General features: G+C 45.0%; 1 protein-coding gene across 9 annotated transcripts in view; it reads right to left on the bottom strand.

The window, feature by feature from the left end:
* Positions 1–24536, bottom strand: part of LOC135906186 (protein PRRC2A-like) — a 181214-nt gene that overhangs the window by 50915 nt on the left and 105763 nt on the right. For all 9 annotated transcript variants that reach the window (XM_065437452.2, XM_065437455.2, XM_065437469.2 and 6 more), the window contains exons 15-18: positions 22349–23857; positions 22041–22275; positions 21667–21859; positions 10552–10883 (exon numbers count right to left, since the gene is read on the bottom strand). In XM_065437452.2, coding sequence (XP_065293524.1) covers positions 10552–10883; positions 21667–21859; positions 22041–22275; positions 22349–23857 — 2269 coding nt within the window. The remainder of the gene's footprint in view (positions 1–10551; positions 10884–21666; positions 21860–22040; positions 22276–22348; positions 23858–24536) is intronic.

Genomic DNA, 24536 nt, shown 5'->3' with positions numbered 1-24536 from the left:
GACTGTTTAACAAGCTTCGTGTGAGGCTGCCGCACCTGCCAGAAAGCGGATGCTTTCCCTGAATCTGCAGTCAGACATTACCGGCATAATAACTTTGTCAAGCAACCATCTGGCGCATCATATCACGGGAGAGATGTGTGTAGAGGCAGGCCTTACAAAAAGGCGAGCGATTTACCATAGGAACTGCGTTTTCTATTTTAATTTTATTCTAAGCAACACGTGCGGCAACGTAGAACTATTTTATTCTACGCAATGTAGAATAAGAGCGCACGTGCTGCGTGCATTGCAGCACATCCTGCGAAGGTTGCCAAATTGGGCTACTTTTTGTCCAAGGCGTCAGAATTTTCCTTCTGGCTATACGGCTATTTTTTGGGCTGCACGTTTTTCCTGTGTAAAAAAAAAGTAAAAAAATACTTAAGCACAAATGAAAAGCACACTGGAATCAAAATGCAGACGATAGCAGGTTAATGAAATTGAGCGCGTCTGCTACAAGATCAGAATTTGCAAATTGTATGATAGAGAACATACATGCATGTCAAAAAGTCAAGGATCGCGGCCTTTTGATAACTGATAAGAAAGCTGGCCTCAGGAAACATGTCTCCATCCGCCAACTAGTGCTACCCGTGCACGTGCACCAGCGTGTTCAACATATACTGTTACTGTCTCCACATGTGAGCTTTCGGCGTTCTACGTTTTAAGCATGAGATACTTTTAGCTCTCGTTGACAATGCGCCACGGGTGACCTCGGCACCAGAAGAGAGGGAGAACACCGGGCTGAACCTAACCGAAATTTGCCGAATTTTCTGCCTACTGCATGGCGCCTACGTGGCAATTCGCTCAGACCCTTCCTGTAGAAATTGCCCCTGCTCCAACGCCAATGTAGAACATATCCTCTTCCGTTGCCCCACAGCCACCACAGCCATCCATTCCCTATACAACTCCAAACGCCCCTCTTGTCTGCTATCACTACCCTTATCAAATGCTGCCGTCGAATGGGTGTTCAGCCAGGACACGCTCATTAAACCCAACCTTCGCAATAGCATGCCGAACGAGACATTTGTGCCGCTGCTCTACGTGTAGTTTGGCCTGGCCAGGAATGGAGGTTGCTGTAAGCATTTTAAACCGGACCAAGTATTTTTATCCCGTTTCAGCTCTGACATTTTGTACGGACCAAGCAGTACCACTTCTCAATATGCTTGTGATGCTTAATCATAGCATACATAACACCTGTGGCGCACGAAGCCCTCCCATAGCATTCTGCTGAAATTTCAGGCCCAGATGAAAAGTATTGAAGGACCTTGGTATTAGACTGATGTGTCACTGGAAACAGTGGTGATGATTAAAGTCCAAGCATGGTATATTGGTATACGAGTCTCACTCTTTGCAGTTCTTTTTTTCAGTTCTGCAAGAGCCACTGAATGGCCTTACTCCCTATATTCCTCAGTGCCACAAAAGCTAGCTCATATGCCAGATTTGACAATGCCATCAGAAATGATGGATGGATGTTCCTGTAATCACCATTGTCATAGTTGATTAAAATATTCATCATGTGGCAAGCAACTTTCAGGCAGAGAGCACAGCGTGGTAGAGGATGTAAGATTAGTCAGAGATCACACGTGCACGACATGTTTCCTCTGCGCTCCAATGATCGCTGCACTAGTCTCACTCAAGTCTTCAGTGTAGCGAAAAAAATGTGTAACGATATCTTTTACGACTAACCTTATTAAAAATAATTTTGACGGCCTAAGGCACTTCCATAAGCACATAAATTTGGGTGAGCAAGTTTTCCGAAAAACAGGATGAACATTGTGTGTAAAGCTTACATTCGCTAATTTTTCCAATGCAATGGTGTCGGTGTGTGCATAGAAAGACCAGTGATGCAGCACCATCCAATTTAAAAGCGCTCCAGCAAAGTAAGAAAATTAGATGGCTAGAAATTAAACAGTACAGAAAAGCTTGCAAGTTTTAACAAATTCCTACAGTCAGCAAGCAGAAGAACTTTGGCAAAGTCTCAAAGTCTCTGTGTGCACTCGAATTAGGTGAAGGACCAGACATTTGCCCTGAAACTAGTGAAGATGCAAAATTGTTTTCACTGTTGCATAGTAGAACCTAAAAAATATATTTTCCCACTTCTATTATCACTGAAGCTTGGTCGCAGTGAAGCTAACAATAAATTCATGTTTGCCAATACAGTCTCGAACAAATTTTTTTGACTCAAAAAAGACTTGATGGATATTCCCAACTTAATAAATGCATAGTCAGGGTTCCTATAGAGCTAATGCATTTGCACGAATGACCTTATGTACGAATTTAGGCCCAAAAGTTCATATTTCCTGCACTAAATCGCTCGTTCTGAGCCACGGCAGACCATCTTACGGGTCACCATGTTGGATATTCCACTGGCTCTGCTTCCAGTGGCCTGCTTTAAAGCGTCCAAGACAGGGATGTCCACACTACAATTAGAGAGTTCACTCTATTCTGTAGCCACGGAAGCCGTGCCCACTTATAAAACGTTTCTGGAAATGTCGCCCCCCCCACCCCGCCGGGTTTTTTTTTTTTTCTGTCAGCCACTTTAAAATCACTTGGTGCAAAATCTTTTCTTTTTTTCAAGTGTTGGTCACCATTTTGTACATTGCATGTTCACAGAGCAAGTCTGTCTCGGAGATGTCACATTGTTGCATGTGTTTGCACAGCTTTGCATTTGTGTGCTCGGCGCCAACTCCTGTGCCTTCACGAGCTTGAAGTGGTGTGAACAAACGTGGCTCATTTCTTCAATCATGGTCTGTACATGGAGATGACGTCACTCTTGTGTAAATCCAAGCAATCTGATTGCCTCCGAACGTACTATGAGGCTGGGAATTATTAGATTTCTTTTCAGCCACTCTAAGCCTAATAATTCGTCTTTTTGGCTGAAAGAACTCACGATTTTTCCGTCCCCGCAAGGTCCGAAAAATCTATCAGCAACTATATAGCATTCTCGTTACTCCATCCCATTACTTTGGTCCTAATTAAATAACATGCTAGGATATCAAGAGAAGGCAAATGAACAGCAGTACTGAAGAAACTAACAAATGTATACAAAAGGCCTACAACACAAGAACAAATGAAGTTTTCTTCATTCCAAATAAGTCCACAAAGTACTCAGTAACTGGAGTCCTATGAAATGTAATTTATAAGGTGCGCTCAGAAATATGCTCTCATAATTTCCCCCTGCTTATGTTCCCAGAATCAAATGCCAAAAGAAAAGCACGTTAGAAATAAAGAAATGAGAAATGCGATATCAGCCGCTGTATCGAATATGGAAAAGTAAATTTTTGTTTGCAGGTGGCTGAAAATATTTAGACTGGTAGTAAAAACATCAAATACAGTGGTAGTTACCAACCACTTTTTAGGATATACGATTTTAACCCATTGATGGCCGATTTTTTTTCGCCATATGCGACCGCTCAGGGTCGATTTTTTTTTTTTTACTGCAGATTCCAATTCTTCTTAGGGACTTATTTAGAAGAAAAATCACGAATTTTTCTAGGGTGTCCATAAAGTGAGAAAAAAATATTTTGCGTTGGTATATACATACTTCTTATTCATGTATAACAACAAAAAAGAAAATAAACCTATTTAAAGAATTAAAAATTTGATACATTGTTATACACGTATTTCGAGACTGAAAAAAGGCACACGACAATATTTCGCAACTCTCACCTGTTCCTGCTCTTACACTAATATTTACGTCCATAGCGTAATCGAACTCCATAGGTGCACGCACTCTAAAAAAGTATGTGGTTGTGTGCTTGTCAAAAAAAGCATGTGTGACAAACTTCCGCTAATCTTAATCTTATCACACACCAGAGGCAATTAGTTTTCACTAATGTCCAAAAAAAAAGCAACGGAAACGCATGCACGCCGGCATCTTTTTATGTGCACCCTTGTGAGCACTAAATGAGCGAGAAACAAGCGGTAGCCCTGTCAGTGATTAATAACAAGATAGCCATCAGTTTTTCAAGCGTAAGAAGCCGAAACCACCTGCGGAACATCCACCAGCAGTAGTATATATATATAGACGCACGGGAGCAAGCTAGCTCTAAAGCAAACCATGCGACGAGAACAGAGAGGGAGGCGCGCAAAAAAAATTCCCTGTATCCCCACATAGTGGCAGCACATGATAGGAAAGAAAAAGCTAGGAAATTGGCGTGCTTTATAAACGTTCAGACGGCGCCGTATTTTTGGACTTGTTCGTAGCGCCGTATATTTACGTCATTGACCCTCAAAGGGTTGTTCCAAACGGTCGTTCCAAATCGTTGAAATAGGCAAGATGCATGTGGTGCTCCTTAAATAATAAGATCATTATGTAAATAACAATCAGGTTGTCTACCAAGATGACATTTTAAAATGCCCCACGTTGTCCAGGTTTTCCCAGAGTGCCTCTGAGATTTCTTTTATGTCAAGACAGGCTGACACCATGGATGACACCTTGGATGTTTTTTGCGGCGCTCTATGTGTGTACATGCGTGTGCAACTTCACAATTTAATCATCTCAGCACCACGACCAAACGCAAGGTGCATGACGCCTGCATAACGAGACCGTCATGTTAAAATGTGAGCGATCAACACCAAGCATCTTAACTAACCTCGTTTCGCCATGACGTTGGCATCTCGTTATGAAATGAAACTGGCTCTACGCTTTTATGAAAAAATCCTGCCATTGGCTCTTAAGCACAAATGTACCTGTACTGTACTTATGTTGTAAGAGTGTATGCCAGGACAAAAACTACACATAGGAATGGTTTCCACAAATGAGCACTTCCTCTTCGCGCAGTTCCAAATCAATATAGGCCAAACTCGTGCACCGCTTTATTCTGCTGAGACAGCGAAGCAAAGAAAGCCTACTCACAATAGTCGAAGTCATTTACACTTGGTAATGAACAGCTTCCTACGCACTCCATAGCTTCGTACACCTGTTGATAGCGCAATCAGGGGGGGAAAAAAATCTGAAGCAACACCGAGAATAGCACCTGTGCCTAAGCCTGAGCTCTGAATTCCGTCAACCAAGAAAAAATCTCACCTCGTACATGTGTGCATCTCCAGTACTCTTAAAATCAATCCCCAACATTAAACAAAAAACTCGGTTCTTCAGTGATGCGGTTGGCCACGAAACTTAGCCAAAACATGTGAAACCCCTTGCAAATGCCTCACCGCCGAGACGGGGAAAAGAAAAAAAAAAACAGAAAAGGGTGTGAAAAACGCCACATGAAGGCGCTCGACTAATTGCGAGACGCAGACCTTCTCTCCTGCTTCCTCGCAGAAGCGGCAGTGGCAAGATAAAAGTATGTTGATACCTTTGGTTTAGACCGCATCAAGGTCGTGCCGTTGGAAACTGCTAGCGATACTTTTCAGAAGGGTCATTTGTACTACTTTGTGCACTGGTATATGCATTCAGACCACTCAAACAGTGTTCACAATTGCATATGACATATTTATGCCTAATCAATAGATTCCTTTCATTCTCTTAATATCGGTTTTTTTTATTGCCGCTCGGCGATTGCGTGAGCATTGCAGCCGCAGTGTCGTCTTTCATTCTACTATGTTATCGTACAGTTCCCTTTGGAGAACAGATAGTTTTCTTGTTCTTCAAGCAGCATGTGTATCTCGTGTATATTTTTGCACATATAGTTTTCCATCACTAGGTCTTGCGAAACGCAGAAAGAAAAACACGTGTAAAACTTCATGCTTGCTGGTTCAAGCAAATAAAACATATCTACCCCATTCATGTACTCACATTTATGGGAAGTATCCTAACAGAAAAAGAAAAGCTGCCAGTGCAACATTCCATTCATGTTTGTCTTCCTCGTGTAACAAAATGCGGAGTGATTGGCGGAGTAATTGGTATGCATTATTTTATTGAGGTTGCACCTAGGGCGCCGAAAACGGTTTTGGGTAGCCATTATATATGCTAATCTTTGGATGAGCCGTGTGAAATTTGTTGTCCAGTCTATGCTTAACATTAACGAAAAAAAGGGGGGGCGCAGTAGCCAAATTAGTGGCTACATAGTTGATATGGCATTGCGCTGCTAAACTCGAGCTCACGTATGGGTTCAAACCAGGTCGCGGAATTCGATGGGAACGAAATGAACACTTGCGCACTTCTGTTTAGGTGCACGTTAAGGAACTGCAGGTGACGAGACCTGAACAAGGTGCCTCCTAATTGTATCGCCAGACATAAAACCCCAGACTTTAACGTGGAAAAAAAAAAAAAGAGGAGGTAGCTGTGGCTGTTGGCTTTTTTTCTAAAGATGTAAATTAGAGAAATTATTTTCGAGTTTGATTTATGAGAAAAACAATTTTACACATCTTATATTTCATACCTAGATGTAATGCCGTTCACAACTGTACGTCCGCTCAACTAAGCAGCTTCTCTATTATAAACGGCTGCTTTAATTTATATGGTGCACTCTCATAAGAATAATAATAAAGCAATTGAAAGAATGGCATGCCTGACATACACGCAGAGATATTTGCAGATATGCTGTGTTCGTTGAAGAATGTAAGTGTGGTACTACATTGGGCACCCAGTTTCAATGGGTTGCAGACAAAGTGATTCTGTCAAAAAAAAATAATAAATAATAATAATAAATAAATAGATAAATAAAAAATCTTTTCCCTGCCTGAATCAAATTAGCAGGTTTACAGGCTGCCTCAAAACAGGGCGTTTGTATTGAATAACAGCTGCAAACTTGTTCAGCACAACTTATTAGCACCCGTGCATTAAATATCTCGGGAACTGGTGCGCCTCTGTGCAACAGCCACTACTCTCCAGCAGCACCATTATTTCAAAGAGTCCTCACTTGCATCGGCACCTCACCTTCGGGACTTCAAAAGTGCTATAAGTGTTACATTCGTACGCAAACTGCTATTCGATAATTTTTAATGGTGAATTCTTAAGTCAAATACGATATGTATAGCGAATACAATTCATTTAGACTATATATTTTTATTTAATTTTGCCTGCTGGCACGTTGAAGGAGATCGGTAGACAAGCCATGGAGATTAATTGGTAAAGACTTTCCGGTCTCCACAATTCAGTCTGAGTACATAGGAAATGTCTTTTCCCTAACACTTCATATTACCACCCAATAACTGTCTTGATTCCTTTTCTCTGAAAGTCGATTGGTTCACCTGGGGGCTGGTGCAGCTTTTAAAAGGGACAGGCTTATTCTGGTCAGGAGTTGTTTTTTTCAATCGGCGCATTTACAATATTTGATAATTTTTCTATTACGTACATGTCGTGGACATACAGTCGCACCTGGTTATGTCAAACTCGCAAAAAAATGCCTATCGGTTCAACATTCGGAAAAATTAGATATTAGCCTGCTAAACAAACAATTGCACGTCATAAAAGCACAGACCATTTACAAAATCAATTTATTCACTTTATTGATGAAACGTAGCTTAGTTCCGCATGAAACAGTCCTGTATTTTCTTCTGCTTAGGCAATTTCACTGCCTGCGACACATGTACTTCTCCGCATTGTCTGAAGAGTCAGAGCAGCTGAGGCTGCAACTTTCCAAATTCGCGCAGAAGCGCCCGGACCAGTGTGAGTGAACCAATCACCTCGAAGGACCTGGGCAAAGGATTGTCGTTGCTTTCCCCATTGTGGCCACCTTCACTCGTGCTCGATACAATGTTTCCAGGCTCTCCCGTGGTCGCGATACCACCATCCACACTCACAAACTCGTCGACGGTTGATTGGTCAAAGGCATTCTGAAAGTCATAGCTCACTCCAAACTTCGGCAACATCACCAACAGCGGCATCTCACTCATCGGAATTTTAAGTCATCACCGAGCATGTGCAAGCCAGCACGTCTAAGGCAATTTTGGATGTACCACTTGTACACAGCTGTGCGTATGCATCAGGAACCGCAGGCACCAGGTCGCGAGTTTGTCTACTTTAGCGCTAATATCCGACTTATAAAAGATTGTGCTGAGCGTGCTCCTTGGAATCTTGCATGCTGTGGAGACATCCAACTTCTCACCGCGTTCGACTCAATTTACGATTTCGAGCTTCACAGCAAAAGGCAAATTTTGCCACTTCACCATGGCAACACTGTGGGAGAAGGCCCACAAGGCGCAAACACAATGCACCAGAAAAGCAGCCAGACAACTCGCACTTGTGCCACCTTGCACAACGAGGGCACAAGAGCTGATTTGGCTGTCTGAGTAAGCGCTGCAGGCGGGCCAGGATAATTTTTTTGCAGGGGGTATCAACGGCTCGTTTGAGTTGGTGCGGTCATGGTAGGGAGAGCGGTTGAATAGAGCTGCGCTGCCTGGTATCCCTGCCATTGTAAGGGAAAGCCAACTTCCGGGGACACTTTTGAACCGCTTGATGTTCAATATATCGGGACTCACCGCTATTTTTGTTCGATGTAAGCGTAATTTTTGCTATAGATACTAATTTTAATTATACAGTGTTCAGAAAGTGTTCAATATACAGAACAATTTGATGTAAACGGGTTCTATATGGTCTGATTCGACTGTATATGGCTATGTACCCTTACATTTACCTGGAATCGCATTGGTCATCTGCAACTCTTCACGCCACACAGTTATAAACCTGACTTATTTCACTGTAATATTGTTTTCTTTGATCACTGTCCCTGATCAATATTCCACCAACAAGAAAGTGCACATAAGACGACGTATCAAAATTTTCTTACGTAGCTTCATGTTGCAGATGGGTGGCTTTTGTGGCAAAACTTCCGCGTTACTTTTAGAAAACAATATTAAAAATAGGTATTCATCTGGCTATAACTACAAATGGTACAGGCCGTTAAAAAGAGTCGCGGGCACACCAAAGCAAGTAAAACCATATAAAATGTTACTGCAAAGATTTTCTGTGAGAAAAAAAATGGCGTTCGCCAGCGTCCGCACAACTTGACAGCAGACGACACACTTGACAGCAAAAGACATGTATAACCAATGCCTCAAATATGTATACATAGCAAAAAGGTGTCTATATAAATTTGCAGTTGAAATGAAGTACCATTAAAAGAGTGTACGCAAGCAATCGGTCGCAGTGCCTGCAGCGAAATTACGTTGAATATGCCGCGAAGCGCGTCTCCGCCCCAACCCAGTTAGCTCGCAGTGCCCTTGCACAATTTACTTACATGCGGCGCCTCAGCGGAAAAGCGCCGTTCAGTCCACTCGACCACCATTGCCTAGTACACTTTAGTGTTAGCATGAACTTGTCACAGGTTGGCTGCAGCTCCAGAATGTAGTCTGTTAAGGAGGGTTAAAGTGTTCCAAAGGAGTGGGCAACATACAGCAACTCCCACTGAATGACTACTTTCTGCAGCAACCAACAGGCGGCAATACAAGTTTACAATACAGTGAGCCGTGATTTCTTGAATGCACCGCAGGTTTTTTTCAAGCATGGAAAACTACCGTAAAAACCAGACTATAGGTAGGACCGGAATATAGGTCGATCCCCCAACTAACCAATTCTAAAAATGAAAAACAAAAATCTTTTTCAACGGCAAAAGTACCGAAAGACACCCTTACCTTGAAACAAATGCGACTCATGCCCAATAGTGACAGTATTTATTTAAATGCTGCTCGCATGCGCACCCGGCCTATTTTTAACAGTATCGCGTGATCATTGACCCGGGTGCTTGTCAGCACCTTATTAACGGCTCTGAGTGGCGAAACAAACGAGATACGCGCATGTGTACACGTACGCTTACTTTCGCTATTTGGCCGATCTGTGCCATGATGATAAGGTGCTGAGAAACATGCGGGTCGATGGTCGCGCGATACTGTTAAAAATTCGCTGGGTGTACAGTACACAGAAGGGCACGAAGAGTGCAAGCGCTACTCCGAATTAGAACAATGCCTTTGATCAGAGTTGTCCGAACTAGAGTCGGATGACAAGTGCTTCTCGCTGCCTAGTCCAGAGGCGTGCGCTATCTCTACAGCTTTCAAACGTATGCATTCGGCAGTCATAGGCAGCGATCTTACACGCAGCTCTCGGACGAACTCCGCAACCTTGTCTTCCAGTTCTGCGGTCCGCCCACGGGATGACCTTTTCTGTTGGTTTGCTGCTTCTGCCTCCGCCAGTACCGAATGCTCTTTTCGGATACTCCAAATTCGTGCTGTGCCGTGAGGTTGCCGTGGGCTTCCGCGCACTCAATCACCTTTTTCTTGAAGGTGACGGGGAATTGATGTCTGCTTCCGCTCATTTTGAAACAAAATGTGAAAAAGCTGCCTTTAACCAATATAACTCTGTGACAATGTAAATGCAAATTGGCGGTGCCACAATGTCGCCACGCTATGCTACTGCTGATGGCAAAGGCGGCTCTTTACTTCATACGCCCATTGTTGCAAGACTTCCGTAGTTTTTCCACCAATGTCCGGTATATAACACGAGGGTCGACTTTTCGCAATGGTTTTTGAAAAAATCTGACTTATATTCCGGTTTTTACGGTATGCTAACAGTGATGCGTCTCCCCCCTACACACAAATACACACACCACAAAGCTAGCAAAAGGCATCACTCACCCCAGCAGAAGGTGGCACACCAACAGGCATGACGGCCAAGCCTTTGGGGGTGGTCCCAAGCAGTGGGGCTTTGCCATCATTACTGGGTGAAGAGCGCTGAGACGATGCTGCTGAGGCTGGCTGGTCGCTCACGTCAATGCCACTGTCATGCTGATCACTACTTCTGTCAAAGCTGCTCGATTTGGAGGACACAAGGACATCTGCAGATGACACTGCCGGAGAAGTAACCGACTGTGGGGCAGCTGACGGAGGGCTGCCTCCCCGCAGAGCATGAGTGATAGGCTTTTCCCACGCATTCACCATAGGTCGAAGAACCCCAGTTGGAGCCAGTTCTGCAGTCAGACATTGCACAGGAATGCAAAATATGAAATGGAATGTGTCTAGAGAATAATTTAAATCTCCTGACCACATTGTTTTCTTATCTGATGCGAAACACTGCCACAAAAGTTCGCTCCAATGCCAGAGTTGTCATGCCATCAGTAACGATGGATGGATGTTTTTGTAATCACCAGTGTCATAGTTGGTGAAGTCAATTCATCACATGGCAGGCAACTTGGCAGATAGCATTGTGGCAATAACTGACACTACCAAGGAGTAATTCTTGAGGTTTAACAACTTGAAGTTGCCCTGATGACGATAATATGTGGTGTTTAATGGCGCAAGGGCCAGGTATGGCCAAAGAGCACCATGACAAATGGTAATGTTATCAATGAATTTGTGGATGGCGTGGACAGTGAATTCCTTACGGTCTATGTGACATGGCTGTAAAAGGGCTTTAAACCTGTTGCTGTAAATGGCGTAATATATATAGGCACTAAACTAATGAGACTGACTACTTAATGATGTGGGCAAAGACAATTGGGTTTCGTTAAAATATGATGCAATAAAACATAACAGTGACACTAGAGATTCAAGAGAGCCCTTGAATACAAGAGCTGTTAATCATGCGCTAAATATTACCTTGCCAAATGATTTTCAGAGTGTGTGTCAACTAAATACAGACTATTTTTAGGTTAAAATGCAGTTCATTGCTAAGAAAAAAAAAAACCGAATGAAGAGGTACATTTTCATGATACACGGAAGGGAAACACTTTTTTCTCTCCACTTCTACTGCAGGGAATTGAATTAAAACCTGGAAGACTGAGATTATTGCCGCACTTACTACAAGTCGGAAGGCATAGGAGAAGCTAAAATATGCCCTTTGGAAATGTAGAGACCATTCATTACATTCAACACACAGGCTTTGTACAGGACTTGTCCAGAAGGCGCCTGTAGCAAGGCAGATACCCAAATGGTAGATAGGATCTAACACTTTCAAAGCAATAGGTGTAGCAGAATTATATACTATGGCTCCGGAGTCTCGGCGTGAATGTATAAGGCTTTTGTATATGCTAAGGAGACATCTCCTTTCGCTTCTCCATGATGTGCGTGACAGGAGCTTTAACAGGTTCATAGTCTTAAGGCATTTCACTTAAAATACTTCAGATGGGAGATAAAGATTAGTTTATTGTCTAAGGTAATACCTAAGAATTTATGTTCGGAGCTCACAGATAGTCGTTCTCCATAAAAATCTACAAGTGGGTCTGATAGCACACCTCTTAATCGAGAATGGAGAAAAGGACTCGCATACTTTTGGGGTGTTTAGTTGGAAACCGTTCTCATGCGCTTACTTAGACAATTTATTTAAGGGGGGAGGGTACCCTGAAGACCGAACTTTATTTTTTAAGATATCCAGATGAAACTTTCAGGGTACGTTCACACCACCGAACTATGATGAACTGCAAAGTTTCATGAAGATATGTTTATTAGTTCCAGAGTTATTGAGGTCTAACTAGGTGATTCATGTATATGCCTGAGGAAGAGCCTGGAGAAATGCCAGGACATCGTAGGAAGCTGAAATTCACTGTGATGATCCCTTGATAGATATCCCAGGGGGCTAAAGAGCCCTTTTCTTTGATTTCCCATCCAAAAAATTTTAAGACAACTTTGTATTTGATGTAGCCAGTAATGACCACATTCATCAAAAATTAATTGCTTATTATAAATTACCTGCACAAGCTTTCAAAAAAAGGAGCCTGTTACCCCCTGGCAAAGTCATTCAGGAACAGAATAAAAAAAAAACGGCATACAAATCTGAAAAGCGGTTCTTGAGATATCGCCATCCCCAGCACCACTACTAGCGAAAAAATACATTCCGAGAAAGCGGGCCTTAAAGTAGAATGCGTGTTTTTTTTTTTATTAGAAAGCTCCTGCGGAGCTTTTAATCAGCTCTTGCGGCTCCAGGCGCACTCAGTGTCGGATTTTCGACTGGCGACAGCTGAAAACACAGTTCCGCCGCTGAAAAGCGTCTACGCAGTCGGCACTAGCTGCGGCAGATCGTAAGTTCGATGCTCGTACAAGACGCACATCGCGCTCCCGTGCACCGAACATCTGCACTGTCTTGGGCTTTGCCGGCATCGCGTGCAGCGAAGAACTAGCGAAAAAAAAATGGCTGAGCAAATAATCTAAAAGATAGCGCAAGGCGATGAGCAGCGCGCAAGCTCATGTTGAGGCGGACGGAGCAAGGGGCAACAGCGACGCGAGCGCGGCATCAGAAGCAGCCCCCGCCGCCAGCGCAGCAGCCAATGGCAGGCGCGCTTTAGCCCGCGGGATTTGAGCAGCCGCCGCCGCCCGCGCAGCAGCCAATGGCAGGCGCGCTTTAACCCGCGAGATTTGAACGCGCTGCTCGAGCCAATCAGCGCTCCGCATCACATCGCGGGAAAACGCCAATTAGCCCCGAGAATTAGGAGTGGCGCCCTCTCGCGAGTGACGTCACGGCCAGGACGCCGCTCACTCCGGCTCGCTCGGCTGCCGCGCGCGCTCGTTCCTTCGTGTATGCTTGGGGCATGGGTGGCTCGATACGTCGGCTTCTTTCAGCTGCCATACCTTAACCACAGTTTCTTCTTCAAAAGCGTGTGAGTCCAGAAACTTTGCGGCTTGGATATCGCAAGCTAAGTAGCGTTAAAGGGGTCTACTAGGTTTTACAATGCATATATGCGCCGTGTCTATCGGTAAATTTTGACTAAAAAAAGAATATCTGCAAATTCAACGCACGAAGTTGTGTATGATGCTTCGCTAAACATTTAACATTCCTTTGGTATTTAGCTATGAGAGGCATTGCATTTTACGTGGAAGAAAAATTTGGTAAGTGGCGTCAACATGTTATCTGATTTTAGAAAGACACTGCCCAGCGAAGCTCTCATCATGATTCCCATTACTCTGGTGTGTTGTTCTATTCAAATATGGCCATTCATTAATGCGTAAAAAAATAGTTAGGCGCGCATTTCTTATGGAAAAGTTTGCTGCTACTTTCATCCCCCTCTGAAACAGGCCTCCAAAAAAACGAATTGCTCATGGCTGCTAACATGACGGCGCGTCATGTAGAGTATTTACATAGTTAATTCACAAACACCATAGTAGCAATCACCTGAGAGAAAAGTTTCGTTGTTAAGATCGAGAGCCACTCAATTGAAAGTGATGAAATGTTTCATAGTGGCCCTCAGTAGCCTTTATCGACAATATGGCACACCCCTGATCACGTAACGGTAGCAATCGACTGTCCGTATGGCGAGGCACGCTATGTTCGCCAAACCCATCAGTTCACTACAACTTCGAATTAAAACCATAAAGCATGTTTTTTTACAGCGCCAACTGGAATGGCTAAAGTATTCTCGAGCTACTACACCGCAGCTTAGATTTCCTATATACAAAAGGAAAATTCAAGCACCTTCTGTCTCACCATGTCTCGATTCAGCGTTATTCAATTATACAAACGGATAACTATTCGCTTCTTCGGTACATAAAAGAGAACCTTGCAGGCAAATTAAGTTTGCTCCAATCCAATCGCAAACATTCATAAAGAAAGCACCACAAGCCTTGCATATACTTTCACTTGATTTCTGACCCTCCACCGGGGGAATTTCGATATCTTCAATATGTCCCATACTACTAATCATTGACGCTTCGACTTCTTTCTGGCTGCAGCGATGCGGTCCAGCAGGCATACTTCACTAAAAAAATTGGGCCGAGCAGCCTGTGTCAGTTTGCCAAACAGATTAGTCATGTATATTCCTCAAGCAGCAAGCACCAGTAAATTTCTCAAGTGAGTTTGATTTGATTTAATAATTTCCATTTACACACACACATGTACAGAGGAGTGGTAAGTGGAGATGGATGAGGGAAAAAAGTCGCACAGACGCGACTTGAGGTAACCTCGCCTCCTTAGGTACAATATGGCTGCATGGGGTAACACATCAAGCGCCATATAAATTACATTTATATAGTGGCCATAAAACATTGCAGTTATACAATATATGAAAGAACAGTGAAATATTTCCACAATAACAATGCAAAACACACTGCGGCATTGAAATAAATAAATGATATACACTAGGTAACATAGACAAAAAAAGAGGAACATAACACTTTATTAATCATTAACAAACGCGCTCTAAAGAGGCGAGTTGAACGTGTAGCACGGAAAAGGGAATATATATTGGTACATTCCTACTTGTACTCTGTAAATAGCTGTAAGCCTTCATTAACTTTACTTCAAGTTTCCGCCGCTTAAAAAAAAATGAACACGTGAAGAACCGCCTAATGTTGACAAGCAGTTAAAGAAGCAAGTGAGGCATGTGGAATCTAAGCTCCAGTATTAGTTAAGTCCCCGTGCTACTGCCGAGCGTTTCTGTGAGGAAATGCAAAAATTCGATATTATACCATGAACTACTCGTCGTGAGCAAACCTGTTTTAGCGGAATAAAATCAACGTAACTGCTGTAGAAGTCATATATAGCCAGCTTTGTGACATACTTGTTGCACCGCGGCAGGTATGGTATCATAATTGGATTCCTATAGGCTATGCTTTTGCGATTGTCTATCCGCGTATGAAAAACCCGCAATGGGCTGGTCTGCGTCGCTTCGGCGGGCACTGTAGCGCTGCCTTCGAGAGCTGCATTGTTGTCTAAGAAATTAGCTCTTTGAATAAATGTTCGCAAAGGAAGACGTCGTAAAAATATATTTGAGACGACCACCATAAGTATACAAGCAGAGAGAACGAGGGCGAACAAACGAAAACACCGCAGAAAGCGCCCGGACAACGCCCGAACTGTAGCAGACGACAGGCGTGAGTCCGTGCCCTGACGTCACGCGAGCGGCGCTCACAGCGTCGCTCGTGTTCGTTCTCGGGGCTAATAGCGCCTCAACCGCGCCGACGATGCCATTTTGCAAGAGACAAAGAATCCACGGTCAAAACGACACCAAGATGGCGCGGGCATGCCGCATCGGCCGGGAATGACGCGCGCGCGAGGTTTGACTTCATTTCGGCATTTGCGCGTGTTTTTTGGGCCGCGGTGGCCTCAAAAGTAGCGTTATTTTTGGTACTTTACGGTTGAATTAGGTGCTGATAATCACTGAACAGGTAGCTTATGAGACATACAACCCAAAAATATGGTTTTTCAAAAATTGACTTTTTTGCGATTTTTCGGTTTTCAAGGGCCGCGTCCCCCCTTAAACCAAGCTGTACTTGTCGCTCACAGATACTTAGATGACACGATTTGTAACCTATCAGGATGTCATCCACATATACGAAATAAAACATAGTACGTGGCATGACAGTCTGGATCGAGTCCATTTTGACAGTAAAAAGAGCGCAGCTCAGCACACCACCTTGTGGAAAACCAGCCTACTGTGTAAAAGCACAAGACAGAACGTTACGAACTCTAACACGGAAGGTGCAATAGAACGGTCAACTCTGAATCACGTTCAACAAGTTGCCTCGAACTCCAATTCCATCCAGGTCAAGCAGAATTCCAAAACACGATGTTGCGTCGTATGCACTCCCCATGTCTAAAAATACTGACAAAAACTGTTTGTGCACAAAAGCATCCCAGATACTGGCCTCATTACGGACAAGGTGATCTGTTATGGATCTACCTTCGCTGAAACTGCACTGCAAGCGATCGAGTATTTTGTTGCTTTCAAGAAAATGTACGAGGCGCCGGTTAATCATTTTCTTAAAAGAGTTTGCACATGCAACTTGTCAGAGCTATAGGCCTATAACTACTAGCGGAGGAAAGGTCCTTGCCCTCCTAGAGAATAGGAACTACAATTGCTTCTTTCCATGGGTACAGAATGTAGGCGGCAGAGAACATGGAGTTAAAAGAGCGACAGTAGTGTACTGTAGGTTTCAGGGTACAAGTGTTTGATCATTTCATATAGTATTCTGTCACTTCCTGGAGCATACTTGTTACAATTCAGTGAAGCCTGGAACTCCGCCATGCTTAATGGGCGATTGTATGCTTCATTGCCTGTGCCTTCGCGACCCAGGGGCTGTCACTCTACTTGACACTGGTATCTTAGAAATGTGTGTGTAATGGGAATTACAAGAGATGTGCTCCAAATGTGCTCCTAGACAATCAGCCTGGTCCTCAAGAGCACCTCCTTGTGTGTTTACTAGTGGTAGGGGATGACTTTCTCAGCCTTTTATTTTGTTTACCCTGTTCCAGACTTTTCTTTAGTCATTAAAAAAATTGATGCCAGAGATGTATTTTTGCCAGCTTTCTCTTTTGGCACAGTGGCACGTTCTTCTACATTCAGACTTACATTCCTTAAAGGAGATGAGGTTTTCTGTGGTTGGAGATTCATGGAACTGACTCCAAGCCTTATTTTGTCTCTTTCACGCTTCCTTACATTCATCGTTCCACAAGGGAACACGTCGTTTAGAACAGGATCCATTTGTTTGTGGGATGCATATCGACACTGCATCAATGTCTCGACGCTGAAGCTGTAAATGCTGGCAGGCGACACCCTTAATTTATCAACAAGGCGAAAGCGTTGTTGTGGTCTTTACGGTAAATGGCATCATATTTGAGAAAATGTCTGAAGGATTGAGGTGTCTCTTGCACACACAGCAACCTTGGATTAAACTCGTTTACTGTAAAAACCCGCGTATAATACAAAATTTTTTTCCTATTATTAGCGTCCCAAATTTTTGCCTCGAACTATATGCGGATCCAAATTAAAAAAATCAGTCAGAAATTTGGGCTAGAAGTTTTGGTTTACTTATTTCTCCGTGGCTACGACTTGACTTCCTTATTGCTGCGTGACTACAGCATTGTTTTTTTGTTGTTGAGTGCGCACCTTGGCAGCATGCGTGCAAACCACGCTTCGCTAAGTGCATCTTTTTTATTCCGCATTGAAGGAACAAGAAGTCCGGACCACGAAAACAGTACTTGACTGCTTTCAAGAGAAAGGTTATTTTAGCCAAACAGGACATCGGTAACAGTGGGGCTGAGAGGCAGTTTGGCATCAACGAGGGAAGCATTTGCGGGTGGTGTCGACAGAAGGAAGCCCTTTTCGCGTGCAGCGGAGCACAAAGAACCTTTTGCGGCCCGAAGAGTGGGACATTCCCGAAAATCGAACTCACCCTGACGGAGTTTGTATGCCAACAGCGAGCCATGCGTCTGGCTGTGAGCGTGGAGCTTATGCAGGCAAAAGCTAAGGAGCTTGCAAGAGAAAAATGGCTACAAAGCTCCACCTTCAAAGTGAGCAAGCACTGGATTTATCGCTACATGTGCAGTGCTGGATTTTCCTTACGCCACCTAACTTTGATTTCGCAAAAGCTACTTGAATCGTTCGAAGAGCTGCTTGTGGCAGGCATCCAGCACCAGGTTATTTCGCTGCGCAAGTCCAAGAACTTCCAGCTAGGACAAATCCGCAATGCTGACCAAACGCCGGTTTATCTGGAAATACCATCGCCCCTCACCATGCACGAAAAGGGCTCTAAACAAATTTATGTCCGGTCCACTGGCAACGAGAAAATGCAAGTTACCATCATGTTGTTGGGCACGGCACACGGATGCAAGCTCCCGCCCTATGTGGTCTTCAAGCACAAGACAGTGCCTAAAGGTAAGGAGCTGTGAAAAAATGTGGTTGTGAGATACCATCAGAAAGGCTGGATGAATGAGAAGGTTGTGCTCAACTGGATAAAGTTCGTCTGGTGTAGGCGGCCTGACGCACTGTTGTCTAAGTCCATCCTCGTGCTGGACGCATTTCGTTGCCATTTGGCCGACTCAGTGAAGAGGCTGTTGCGCGAATCCGGCACTCAACTCGTCATTATGCCAGGTGGGATGATCTCTCAGCTGCAGCCTTTAGATGTTTGCGTGAACAAGCCATTCAAGGACACGGTCAAGCGGTGTTACGCAGACTGGATGTGCTCAGGTGAGCCTGCAGTGACGCCGATCGGGCAGCTGAAGTGGGCTTCGCCAGCCACACTGTGCAAGTGGATTGTGAATGCATGGGCCAGCATACCAGGGGTCCTTGTGCGTCGCGTATTCGAGAAGTGCGGCATCTCAACGCGCTCGATGGCACAGAGGATGAGTGCCTCTGGGAAGATGTGTCCGACAAGGAACTATCCCAAGAGAGCGCAGCTGAGAAAGACAGCAATCGAAGTGCAGAGTTCAATTTAAGTAAATGTTTTCCTCAAGTTTTCCCAACTCGTATTACACGCAAAATTTTTTTTTTTCCTATTTCATGTCCCAAAAATTTTACCTCGTACTGTATGCGGCTTTGTATTGTTCGCGGGTTTTTCCGGTAAGAGATCCTTACTATCTTTAAGATTATGTATTAGACCTCTCACATTCCCATGCATTATCAGTGTGGCCATATTAGAAGTGTTTTGTGGGGTGTGTCAAGAGGAATCAATTAGGTTAGCTCACGAGACTTTTCCAGGCACAATGCAGGATTTTTCTTTTTTCTTGGCACGCTTCATGGAACTCTTGCCATTTTTTCGGTGTCTGAGGCACTGAAGTAGTGTTTGTTATATCCATTGCCTATTCAGAGGCGCTGGATGATGCCTGCTCGGTGGGCATGTTCGGTGGGTTTTAGGGCCTGCTGCCTGCACGAGCAGTGGCTCTGGGACCGGCAGGCGGCGAGATCTGCTCACCCTTTATGGCAGGGGGTGGAACAGCAGTGGCTGCTCCTGCCAGGGGGAATGGTGGCGTAACAGTCTTCACGCTCCATGTGACTCAGGCGGCCACCGGAGGATGTGGCCGCGCACGGCTACATGCGGAAGAGTCCAACCCTCGTGTGTACGGGTATGTGGTGTCGCAACGCACCAAAAGCCTGCCAATGCAGACACCCCTACGGGGGGGGCCTCAAGTTGCCCTGTCAGCTATGCAGATTAAGGGGGGACGCGGCAATTGAAGTGGTCAAAATTGTCAAAATTTTCGATTTTCCGATTTATTTTTTTTCGCAATCCTCGGACCTTCTTTTACCTAGTGGTGAAAAATCATAACAATATACGCGGTAGAAATCGAGAAAACAGCATTTTCCTAGAGCGCCGTTATCGAAAATTGCGAAAAAAATCGGGCCTCGGAAGGTGCCGTTGCACCGCGGATAGCTCGGCTATCTGATGACGCAGCGCCGCCATCTTGGCATCATCGTAAAGAGGAGAGATCGGAGCTCAAGATAGCCGCAGCGCCGTATTTCTCCCCTGAAAAATAACGCCAGCAAACGCGAGCGAAAAAGAAGAGAAGCGGCATCGTGATTGGGCGCAGTAGTCACGTGGGGAACATGGAGCGCTCCTATTGGCTGTTGTTCATTTGAATTGCCCGCGAAACACACTCGCGCGCATTGGCGCAGTAGCGCCTTGCGCGTTCCGTTCATTTGCCCATCGTGGCAGCCAAACTACCCTAACGTGCGTGTTCCGTGATGAGCCCCAAAGGAGCGAAGTTCCGAACGGCCCACGCGTACGGAAAACGACGAAAGGCGTGGAACAGAAGGCGAAAACTACCCGCAGAAGCGGATGCCGCTGCCCGCGTCGACTAGGTGCGACCGGCGCACGCGGGTGATCGGGAAAGCGCGTCTGCGTGCAGTGCTGACGACGCGACCGCGTGCCGTGACCGTGGGCTGTGTTGACGACGCGACCGGGTGCGGTGGCGATAACGCGACCGTGGGCTGTGGTGACGACGCGCCCGCGTGCGATGGTGAACGCGCACCCGCGCGTGGTCGTGACGGCAATGTGACATCGGCGAGAGCAGACGTCAGGTCAAATATTCAGCTGCGGATTTCAGCTCCAGTTCTCACGAATGAAGAGATTGCGAAACGAGCGGTGACAAGAGCGGATGTTTTGAATGCGCTGTCATCTACCTCTGCAACAAAGAGGAAATTTCAGCTTTTGAAAGAATGAGAGTGTGCCGACGACGTGGTTCCCGAGTCATCATTTGCGGCGGGCTGCTAAAAAGGATGCACGACGTATCAAAAAGGCAACGAAGGCACATGAAACTGCTGTAAAGAAGCGAAAAATTATCTCAAAATGTAAAGGAAATGTGTCCTCACTGTCAAAGGACTGCATTCCAGGCGGGTTTTAGGTGCCCAAAGTAAATATTTTTATGTTTCCAGCAAATAAAACTTTGGGCCCTGTTTTCTCAGCTTTCACTTTTTGTGCAGTTGCTTTCAGTAATCCCAGTGCAATTTCACAACGAATAAAGACAGAATCATTCTGTCTTTTGCACTTAGATCGTGAAACATTGATGAGTGCACTAAAGCTGTCCATTTTCATCTGCACCTCATTAAAAAATTTATAATAAGTTTTTTGCAAAGGTCATTAGTAAGACAACATGCAGAGAAAAGTTCAAAAGAAGATTTTATGCTTATTTCGGCATTTAAAAAATAAACCAATAGCTTTATTGCACATAATGGGCTTTTTTGAACATGCTGGTATGAAAATCTTGACAAACTTATGTGTAATTAATTAATTAATTTGGGGCATGACCATTAGAGGATGTCAAGTGTTCTAACTCAGGAACTATAGTAGATAGCTCAAAACTGATTTCAGTTATGATATCAGCATAAGAAATCATACCTACATGCCAAATTTCGTCAATTTTCTCCCATAAATAAAAAAATTTTTTTTTATTGCCACGTCCCCCCTTAAAAGGCTCAAATTACCTTCACCGCCAGAGGTTACTAAACAAGTACACAAATTCCACTTACATCCTTGCATTTTACTCTAATCAGAACATGGCTGCTGCAAACAAAATTCAATGCGCAACGACACAAATGAAATCGAACGAACCTTTTGTACTAAAGGTAGAATGCGACTGAGTCTTCGTAATGGAGGAATCAACAGAGTCTGCGACACCTCCCTCAGTTTTTGCGGGTAGTTGACACTCAGTCTTCGAAGAAAACAAGCGATCAGATTCTCGCTTTTTAATTAGGCGAGGAGGAAGCTTGTTTTGACGACCATGTACACTGGTTTTGCTTCTTGTCTGAAAGGGAAAAAAAAAACGTAATAAAGCAGCATTTTCCAGGCCAGAAAACAAAAACTACAAAGATGTACTTTCAGCATAGCGGTCTAATCACAATAGATCATTGGATTGACAGATTGTGTATCTCATCACAGTTGCGCACACAAAGATGCAGCATGCTGCAGCAGCCACATGTACTCACCTCTTTTTTTTTCTTGGAGTCTCCATCAGCCAAAGTCTTGTGACGTTTCTTTGAGGTTACTTCTTGAAAGTCGCCATCGTCAGCATCGCATAAAGAAGGATCAGTCACGGCTGGGTGGTCATCTATAACGACGACACTAGCATAGTTGCTTAGGTCAATACCTTCAAGAGCATTCGGTTTCTCTTTTTCAAGTTTTGCATTTGACTGCCCTTGCTCAGATTTCTTCATGTGTTTTCTGCACAAGAGGGGAAAAAAAAAAAGCCAGTGGTGAGTCAAAAAGTCTTTTACCAAACAAAATCGGGACCCACCTGGTACCAAGGTCAGTAAGGGCAGCCTGAACTCCCACTGGGTCCTGCAGCTTCACTTCATCCACTCGATACACAAGGGTGGCTGGTGAAGGCTCCCCCTTGGCACTCATGTCTCCTGGCCGCTGCTGCTGCTGTTGGCGTGATCGGCCTCCTGGCCGGGAGCCACTCCCACGGCCCATTCTGGCAGGTGGCCCGCCACCCCCAGAGTCTCTGCGTTGCACAGGGCCTCGACCATTGCGGTCTCCAGGCACTCCTCCTCCACCTCGGCGTACTTCCCCACCTGAACGGCGTCGTTCCTGACCACTACCAGGGGCCTTCGAGCTAGTGGGTGGGCCCTTTTTGGAACCCGATGATTGTTGGCGCACACCATCATCGAGGCCACGTCTATCTGCCACATCACTGCTCTCAGAAGCAGTTTCCCAGTCTTCATTGGCCACATCAGACAGGGCATCCTTACTTGGGCCCGCACCACGACCACCTCTTCCCTTGTTCCTTTCGGGGTTCTCTTGTCTGCGAGGCTGGTTCTTTTGAAAGCGTGGTGGCAGTGGCTCCATGCGATTAGGGCGCCTTACAACTGGACGACTACTGTTAGACCGTGGCTTGCTTCCCTGGGTTGAAGACCCTTCCTTACTTGCTTCTTCCTCCTTGTTACCTTCCTCTGGTTTGCCAAAAGGTGCTTTCAAGGTAGGCGGCCCATAACCGCCAGCTTGGTATCGACCTCTTGAGCTTCGACCTAATGAAACTGCACCTCCACGACCTCGGCGTGAAGGCTCCCCTCGAGGAGAGAAGGCGCTTTTCTCTTCCTTGTTCTTAGCCTCATCTCGGCGAGGCTCGCGAGCACGACCAGTCTCTTTTGCTGTCCTATTTTTCCGGTCAGAATCCGGGCAGGCCTCCTCAGACCCCTCACTCTCCTCCTCCTTGGGCCGCAACCGATTGGCAGGCCTCTCCTCTTCAACACCAGAGCTTTCCTCACTGCCATCATCCTTTTTGCGGTCAAAGCGGGGCCCACGTTCAGTCCGGCTGCGACGGTACTCCCGGCTGCGACCCCTGTAACCCACATTGCCACTGCTGTAGCCATTACCACCACGACCACCACGGCCTCTGTTGGCCTCGAATCTTCCCCCACTCCCACCGCGAGAACGAGATGCTGGTGCACGTTGTTTCTCTGTATCATCTTTTTTGCAAGCATCCTTTGCTTTCTCCTCATCTGCACGGGAATTTTCGTCAACCTTTCCTTCTTTGATATCGTCCTTCCCGTCATCCTTTGCAACTCCTCCCCGTCGCAGTGGCACAAAATTCTTCTTGCTTGGACCTGCGCTGTCCAACTGCTGCTGAGTCACAGGAGGTGGGTGGTGTGTGTGCCAATCACGCCTCTTACTTTCGCCAGTGGCAGAGTACGGAGTGTCAGACCAATCAGGCACCTGCGGTTTATCCTTCCCCCGCTCAGGCGCTAGACGGTGCTGCTCCATTTGCTGCAATGGCATCTCTTGTCGTTGATCAGCGGGAGGCCTGTAAATGTGCAACAGAAATAGTACTTGCAAGACATGCAAGACAGACATGCTCACAAGAATTTGAAGGCATATCTCGGACTACAAAAATCGCTTCTCCAAGTAATACAGCACATCTTCAGCATTGTACAGTCGAAAATATATAAATAAAAATTTCTGTTAAATGAGAATTCTGTTAAATGCCAGCCTAAAGCAAACTGTTTATGCTAAACATTGTTAGACAATTATTAGTATTGTCAGCAAATCATGGAAGATTGACAGGAGGAGGAGTAATACACTTTATTATTAGTGCTTAAATTACCCTACCACGCACATGAACATCGAAGGCTGGTTGATGCAAGAAGGACACAACATGGACAGCTATGTGCTTTTCCAGCAGGGACAAAAATACACCTTATGTAATTGTAAGGCGGTGACAATTATAAGGCGATACAGGGTAGTAGACAGATTATTCCCAGTCAGATGAGAATTCCCCAAACACTGAATTACTAGACAGTCAAAACATAAAATGGCAAACACGAAAGAGAAGGAAACTTGAACAAGCAGAGGCGGGTAGAAAATGGGGTTCCCGAGAAAGTAGTGTATCTCAATTGCTGAAAACTTCCTTGAAGTGTAGCTTTACAGCAGCATGTGCCACGATGCCGTGAAGCCACACTACGAGGCAATACTTTTGTTGTCGT

Source organism: Dermacentor albipictus, chromosome 1 (genome assembly GCF_038994185.2).
Source record: "Dermacentor albipictus isolate Rhodes 1998 colony chromosome 1, USDA_Dalb.pri_finalv2, whole genome shotgun sequence".
NCBI classification, from domain to species: Eukaryota; Metazoa; Arthropoda; class Arachnida; order Ixodida; family Ixodidae; genus Dermacentor; species Dermacentor albipictus.
This window is presented reverse-complemented; position numbering and strand designations above follow the sequence as displayed.